The 8,691-nt window shown below is 40.8% G+C and overlaps 1 protein-coding gene across 1 annotated transcript; it reads right to left on the bottom strand.

The window, feature by feature from the left end:
- Positions 1–691: 691 nt before the first annotated feature.
- LOC142643238 (pentatricopeptide repeat-containing protein At5g15280, mitochondrial) lies at positions 692–5,015 on the bottom strand. Its single transcript, XM_075817776.1, has one exon. The coding sequence runs from the start codon at positions 4,940–4,942 to the stop codon at positions 1,085–1,087; it is 3,858 nt and encodes a 1,285-aa protein (XP_075673891.1). The 5' UTR covers positions 4,943–5,015; the 3' UTR covers positions 692–1,084.
- Positions 5,016–8,691: the final 3,676 nt, after the last annotated feature.

Raw genomic sequence — 8,691 nt, 5'->3', positions numbered from 1 at the left:
AAATAAACATTACTAATAGAATAGGAAATAAATTAATTAACAATTGAAAAAAATATCTAAAGGATAAAAAGTCATTTCCCACCTTGATTATAAGCATAAATACAAGAATCCAACTAATTTTTCAAGGAGACAAACCAATATCAATTGTGCCCACACAATTTATATTTTCTATAATCTATGTCAAAAAAATTTATAGGCTAAAATACACTTTTAGTCCCTAATTAAATGAGTGCCTTTGGTTTTTGAAGTTTCAAATAAACCCTTAGTTCACAAAAAAAAAAAAAAAAGAGCATAATTGATATAAGTGGAAATAAACAATTTAGTATTAGGGAAAACTTAGTTGGAGTAAAACTTGTTTCCAAACTTTTTTGTTTTTAGAAACACACACAAAGGAGAGGGAAAGGTTTCCAAACTTGATTACAGTACACATGGATGCAGCTAATTTTACAAAGAGACAAACCAATATCAATAATGCCCACACGATCGAAGAAGAAAAAAGCATTCGAATCAAAATGGACATTCTGACAACCCACTGTTTTGCTTAGAAGAAAAGAAGTCACTAATCATAGTTTGCAATGATTATGATGCATTTGCAGCTACATCACATGATTTTCTTTTTGGCAATAGCATCATCACCAATGACAAATTAAAACATTTTGCAGCAAAACCTGAACACTGACCACATGAAGAATTAGTATAATCCACTGTTCCATGCCAACTGGCTGTAGGAAGGTTTCAAAACTATACTGCACTATTTTATGAGTCTAGATTTTGGGGTCTCACCAAAGCTGACGACCTCAGAAAAAACTCAGCCAATTGACAAGATAACTGATCATTCTTGCCATAACATGGAATGGAAAAATGAAAATTGACGTTTAACATTTCTGAATATAAGTTCAAGCTTTCAATTAAGACTGTCGAACTTGATCACCTACTTTGCAATAGCCTCAGAAAACATCCAAGTACCGGCACCACTGAATGCAATCTTAAAATTTAGACTAGTATGAGGTTTGTAAGCACAACCAACTTACAACATAAAAAATAAGTGAACAGCACTAAAAATCCCAGTTTCATGTTTGCTGAATTACCCCTTTGTGTTGGAACCCCTTTTCCCAGTAAATCCACTTACAGAAAGAAGCCTTGACAGAAAGCCCTGGTTGCTGTCACAATTGTCCTTGTCACTGAAATTGCTTAAATTGCTTATAAGAGACCAGTGTGTCTCAAAGTCTGGCTCATAACCCCTTTGTTGCATCACTTGCATGAGCTCTGATGCCTTCTTGAGATTGTCTTCTAAGCGATACCTATTAATTACAGTGCAATACATCTCCCTTGTCGGAGTTTCACCAACCTGAAGCATAGAAATTAGAAAATCTTCAGCTTCTGCAGTTCGACCATTTTGGCAGAAGGCATGGATGAGCATGCCTGAAGTTTTAATGCTCTGCTTAAGATTCCTACACAACATCTCAGTATAAAAATCCATTGCTTCATCCAATGTATTCTGGGTACAAAAACCTTGAATTACTGAATCATAACTAGCAGAATTCGGAACATTTCCTTTCTTCTGCATCGTGTTCATAAGATCAACAGCTTTGTTCAGTCTCCCATACTGACAAAAGCACTTAATTAGATTGTCATAATTAATATTATCAGGAATTAGGCATTTCTCTACCATCCTGTCCAACAGATCTTCTGCTTCTTGAAGCTTACCATGGGAAAGAAGGCCCCCAACAATTGCATTTTGGATGCTTGAACCATGAACCCAACCTCTTGATTCCATTTCTTGACTCAACTGCAAGGCTTTTCCTAGCTCACCAACATTACACAAGTTGCTAATTACTGCTCGCAAGCTCCGATTACTAGGCCTAATTTTCTTAGAAATCATTAAAGACAGCCAGTGCACAGTACTCGATACATCTTTACACTGAGAAAATCCATACACGAGAAAATTATAAGTGACTTCATTGGCTTGCAATTCCTTCTCTTGCAATTCATCTAGTATTTTATTTACAAGTGAACCGTTCCCTGTTGCAAAAAGAGAGAATATCAAAACGTTGTAGATGATGAGGTCATTTGACTTGCTTTGTCCAAGCATAAGCTCCTTCAGACTCAATGCACGAAGGACCCTACCCTCCAAAAACATCAAGTGCACCAAATTACGGTAACTTGAGATTGAGAGGCCTAAATTTTTTCTTATAATAATACTAAGGAGCTCCTCAACTTTCCTCATGTTTTTCACTTGACAATGCCCTTGTACCAGCATGTTATAAATTCCTGCATCTGGGAGTAGCCCCTTCAAAAACATATCCTGGAATAGAGTGGATACTTCTTGAATGTTGCCTGTCATACAAAACCCTTTCATTAGTGCACAATGTAAAGGAAATGAATATGACGATTGCTCTCTTAAACCAATCTCTTTTAAGGCAATGGCTTTCTCATATCTGCCAGCCCTGCACAGCTCGGGAATTAATATTACAGAAATATCCCAGGATGGAGCCAAATTTTCACCCAGCATATGGTCCAATATCGTAAAGACCACTGAAAACTTTTTCTCCTTACACAACCCTCTTACAACATGGCCAAAAGCTGTGTGATCCAAGATGCAACCATACTTTAGAATTTCATCCAACAATAAATGGGCAACTCCTGTAAAACCTCTAATGCAAAGCGTTTCAAGGAATGCAGAGAAAATATCGAACCCTAAGTGATGGTTATCAACTAGCATACATTCAAGAAGCTGTAATGCTTCCACAAGCATTTCTCGCTGGCAAAGACACCCCACAAGAGCTTTACAATCTTCCAATCCCGGTAACCATTTGTTTCTTTGAGCAATTTCCCAGCAACCATGAAGGTCCTTCAAGTTCCCTTTCTTACATAAACTCATTATTAGAGCAGTGTAGGCCTCATTCTTGACAATCAAATGCCGTTGGTGCATCCCGTCCAATATTAGCCTCCCACCGTCTGTCAATCCTTTCTTGCTGTATGCTTTGACAAGCAAATTGAGAGTTTCCTGGTCAAGCTGATTAGCCAACTCTGGCATTTTCTCCAACAGCTTAGTGACTGTCTTGATATGGGAACGGGATGAACAAAGCCCTTTAACTAACACTGAGAAAACAGGCAAAGATATTTCTTGTCCCCATCGAATCATTTCATTTAACAGTTCCAATGCAGCTCTGAAATTTCCATGACTGCATTGCTCCATTACTAGTGAGTTAAAATCCGGTATCATGGAATCTTCAAGAACCCTGGAAACTGTTTTATCATACTCATCAAGGTCAGTATCTAAGTAGAGACCATTCCCAAGATTATCGAGAAACTCTGTTTTAGAAAATCCTGCATCATTGTCCCTTTTCAACCTCACAGTTGATGGATTGAACCCCAAGACAATAAATGCTTTGGAAAGTGGATCCTCCAATGAAGAGAGCTGAATAAAACCATGGCTAGCCATCTTGCGAACTATCTTTTTCACTTCATAAAATTGTCTACCTTCACAAAATCCTGCTAATAGTATTCTGAAAGTTGATGCATTAGGTGGCGTCCCCTGATCTACCATTTCATCAAGGATGTCCTGGACATGCTTCCATATGCCTTCCTTAAAAAACCCACTGACAAGAGCATTATAGGAACATATGTTAGGTTTCAGTGATTTAGTCAACATTTCTGACATATAGACGAAGGCATTTTTCAGTTTCCCTTCACGACAACTCCAACCAATCAAAATTCCAAAGGTTATTTCATCAGGATTGAAACCCAAATCTTCCAATTCTCGCAAAAACAACTCCGCACTTTCTGTGCCAGAATTGCTACATAGACAATGTATAACCTTATTACCAGCAATAACAGTTGGGGCACACTTCATCTCAGCAAAGAAACTCAGCAGATCCTCAAAGTCCTTCTTCTCACAGTACCCACGAGCAATTTCATTAATAACTAGGCTACTAGGCTCCAAACCAGAAACTACAGCTTTCTTGACAAGATTTCTTCCTTCTTGAATCTTTCCATCCCTACAAAGTAGTCTAATTACACTTTCAAACTTAGCTTTCTCTGCATCACTCAAATTAACATTCATCTCCAACATATCCCAACAAACTCGATAAGCCAATTGAATTTTCTTCTTTCGAACCAAAAGATTAAGAAGAACACAACAACACATCATGGATGGCACTAAGCCTTGCCCCCTCATTCGATCATACACAATAATAGCTCTCTCTAATTCACCCTCACCAACATAAGCTTCAATCAAATTACCGAAAATTTCATGACTATCCAGTGAAATTCCTTGACTTTCAATTTTACAAAGCAAGAATTCAGCTTCCCTAAGCATCTCCACATGGACAAGCAACAAGGCCATGACTTCACACGACCGAGGGAGATGCTTAAAACCATTATCCTGTTCATTAGCCCACTTGAAAATTTCCCACAAAGACTCAACCTTTCTAGCTTTAATCCCAACTTTCCCACTCTCATACTGAAAACCCAGTAATATTTCAAGCACATTTTCGGGTTTCAACACCGAGACCCTCAAAAATTTACGAACAGTATCGGGCACTATATCAGATAAATCTAAAAGGAGGTCCTTCAGAGCGGCATGAGAAAAGTCGTTGCCTTTGTTCTTATCCAACAAATGGGAACACTTGAGAATGACAGACTGTGCAAAGCCAGTGAAGTTTATAGAAGAAAAATCTAAGTGGGTATTATTATTTTGGGTTGTTGGTGATGATTTTGAAGGTGGGTCAGAAGTGGCGGTGGTGCTGGTGCTGGTGCTGGTGCTGGTGCTGGTGCTGGTGCTGGTGCTGGTGGTGGAGAAGTGGCGGTTGGTGGAGAAGAGTGAGAAGAGAGAACGAACCTGTTTGATGTGAGGCCTGTGAGAGTGGAAGGTGGAGAGGAATTGGAGCATGTGATTGTGGAGAGCTGTGATGGTGATTGTAGTGATTCTTGGTTGCATCTACGAAGAGATGCATAGCTTCCGGACAGAGATTGAGGTGAACGCTGAAACTGAAAGCTTTCAGTTGCGCCCCACGGTCACGGGCACGGCAAATGACATTTTTGGTAGCGAAATTTCGCTCCGTTTGTTTTCTAAAATGTTTTTTTTTTTTTTTTTTTTGAGAAGATAACAATGTTTTCAAATATAAAATATTTTAGGTATTTAATTTTGGGTTGACATATAAAATTTTATAAGCATGGTAAAATGCTTAAAATATTTTCTATAAAATATTTTATAGACAATAGAATTGTTGCATAACCTTGTGGAAATAACAATGTAATTAAGAGATGGTTTTTTTTTTTAAATTTATATTTCCACAACTTATTTTTCGAATTATTATCAAAATATATAATTTTTAGGTAAGTTTTATGCTAAATGTGTTTTTTTAATAAAAAAAATAGTTTTGTTAAATTTAAAGTTAAAATAAAAAATGGACAAGAAGACAAAAATACTTATTAAATCTATTTAGGGTATGTTTGCTAATTATTTTTTCCCTTATTTTTTATTTTCAAAAAAAAATTTCTATTTTTGAGATTAAAAAACTTGTTTGGCAATCCAAAATAGACAAAAAACGAAAACTGTTCTTAAAATTCAATTTGTGAAGGAAATTGAAAATATGTAAAATACTGTTGTAAGTGCACAATTGCACCTGGACCCAAAGACAATCACGGGCTCAGGCCCAATGAGCCTTAAACAATAAAATTTGTAGAGTGTGGGTTTTAAACCTATGTTAGAAACGCTGGGATCTTGATAACAGGCTTTTATAAGCAAACACAAGTAAATAAAGAACGATAATGACAAATGGGTTTCCTCGGACTCAAGCCGAGGACTATTTCTTTATTATTTCTCTTTCTTCCTTCAAAATTACAAGTTCTTAATTTCTTTCTTAGTTTTCCGATCCCCCATTTCTTTGGCCTTTACCCCCCTTTTATACTTCCTTTTCTAATACTTTTTAAACAGTGACTAGAAGTTTCCACCTCACTGTTCAGGGGTCACCTCCCCATTAATGCGGCCAGGGAGGTAGGTGCAGAGCCTTTAATGCGGAGGTGGTAGCCTTTATTCTTGATATTTTCTTTAATACTGGTGCATCTAGAAGATTCAGGATGTCCCCTTTTAACCACTGGTCTCTCCAGAGTTGTGCTTTGACCTTCATAATGAAACTTTGAATTCTCTAGGGCCTTTCCGAGGAGAATCTCGTCCTCGGCTGTATCCTCGGCGTATGGGCGGACTCATAGAGTTTAACCCTAGAGCAGGTCGGCCCTCCATGTTACAGCCCAAAGGCCCATATGCCCATTTGGGCCCTTTTACTCCCCACAATAGCCCTTCAAAACTCTATTTTTCATCATCCGAGAAGAAAAATAGGGTTTTGATCCAACGAACACCTCCTCCACACTTTCTGCAAATAACCACACGTGTGAAAACCGTTTCGCGTTCCGGAGGGTGACGCTTGGCGGTTTTATTTTCAGAAATGCGCGCATTTATTATTATGAATTACACCTTGTCCCCCACGTTCAACGGTGAGATGTGCATCCAACGGTCCCCGTTATTTCACGAAAAATTGGGCACGACAAATATAATTTCGAGGCCGCTTTCCGCACACCATGACGCTTCAGGAACCTGCGCCTTCATTTAATTCATCAGGGACTAATCCCATCAAAACATCAGTAAACATACTTTACCCGTAGAAAACCGTGGAACTCTGCACAACTTGAGATTCGTAAGTTTTTTATTCTCCTTTTCTTAACCTTTTCTCCTCGAATCTTGTCCTCGGCTATACTTGTAGACTTTTTCCCTTTTAGAGTTTAGTCTTTCGCCCCTCTCTGATGGGAAGATTTAAATGTCTAGTTGATACCGCCGCTGGAATGGAAGGCTTCAGAGCCAAGTATCACATTCCCGGCGATGTAGGTTTAAAATATTGCCCGGCGGAAGCCGTGGCCGGCTCTAGAAAGGAGGGAGAGGTTATCATCCCAATGGTAGCCTTTGTAAAGGGTGGGATGACCCTCCTAATGAAGCCTGTAACTAGGGAGTACCTTCGCAACCACCGGTTGTGTCCCGATCAGTGCCTCCCAAATGTTTTTAGAGTTTTGGGTAGCGTTGATGCTCTAAACGAGCAAATGGGTCTAAACCTCACCTGGCACGATGTCGTTTTTCTGTACGAGTCCCATAAACTTACCAATTTAGGTTACTACATTAAATCTCGCTCCAGTGTCGTTAGGCTAATCTCCTGTCTGCTCAAATCCAACAAAGGCATGAAGGACGACTACCTGATCGTCTCTGGGAACTGGCACGACGGCCTCCACTGCCCAGTTGAGTGGGGAGATCCAGGTGCGACACCTTAGGATTAAACTCCCCACCGCATAACTTCCTCTAACACTCACAAAAATGCGTATTCACATGTATTCATATCTATTTAAGTTTATTATACATTGTGTGAATCTGACCAGGTTCGTTTGCTTTGACGTCTTTCTTCGCAGATAAGCAACACGTGCGCCCACGCTTGAGCCACTGCAACGTCGCAAATCTAAACCGGGTACTGCGCTCCGAGGTGTTTGTCAGCGAGGACCTACAACTCAGAGCTGCTCACTTGATTCTAGGGTACGACCCCGTATCCTCGGACTTCCAGGCAATAGAGAACGCCATTATTGCAGGTGACCGGCGGCGTAGGAAGATCAACGTAGCCAGACCTCGCTTCCTGGACGATCGCGACCTCCCTGACAGCCCTGACACCATACTCTATTTACAACCGATCGCTGCGGTCCCTCTAGCTACACACTCCCAGGAAACTATTGTCCCAGAGGAGCAAGTGTCTTCTTCAAACACACTAGACGAGGAGATAGAACAGTTCCAACTTGAAGACACCGAAAGACCTCGAGGGAACCAGTTCATTGTACTTTCTGACGAGGAAGAGGAAGCCACTGAGGCCTTTGGGATTGCAGGGTTAGTCGTTGCCCAACCAGAGGACGAATCCGAGGAAAACATGGACAGGATGAAGGGTCTCCTAACCACGAGAGCTACGAAGGTTGCTGAGAGAAAGACGGGGGGGTCCCAAGTTCTTTCACCTTTGCCACCTCCCCCTCCTCCAGCTGAGCCAAAACTTCCAGCCGAGGATCCCAAAAAGAAAAGAAAGGGGGAGGTCGAGGAGACAGGCAGCAAGGAACCAAAGAAATCGCGACAACAACCGCCACCCGTTCAGCAGCAGAAGCTGGATAAAGGCAAAGGCAGGGCCCGCTCAGTTGAAAGCGGGGAGATCAGGAACGTGGCAGAAGTGCGTCGACCACCGGCCACCTGGTCCCCTGATCTAAGACTGGACGGCGCACCTATCTCCTGCCAGTCCAGTATCAGGGCGGCCCAGCAAGGCCATGCCCACCACTTGGCCGAAGTGTTGGAGCGCCCTTCCTGTGCCCAAGGACATGGAAACCTTGGAAAAAATGAGCCAGCCACAACTATTCCTCTCTTTAAAAAGGGATTTAGCGCTGGTAAGTTTAACCCTTTTAGGAAGATTCCACTTTTAACAATATCAGATTATTCATAAGTGTCTTGCTATATCTGACTTCCTCGCACTTTATTGCAGCCCATTCAGGAAGTCTTCGTAGCCGAGAAATTTATAGAAGACACTCGGAAGAAGGCCAGAACTGAGCTTGAAATCAGGCTGGAGACTGAGAAGTCCTTGGGCACAGCCCTTGCTGAAAATGAGAAGCTTACCTCGGAGG

This window comes from Castanea sativa, chromosome 1 (genome assembly GCF_040712315.1).
Source record: "Castanea sativa cultivar Marrone di Chiusa Pesio chromosome 1, ASM4071231v1".
Lineage (NCBI taxonomy): Eukaryota > Viridiplantae > Streptophyta > Magnoliopsida > Fagales > Fagaceae > Castanea > Castanea sativa.
Note: the sequence above shows the minus strand (reverse complement) of the source record. Positions and strands in the feature narration are given on the sequence as shown.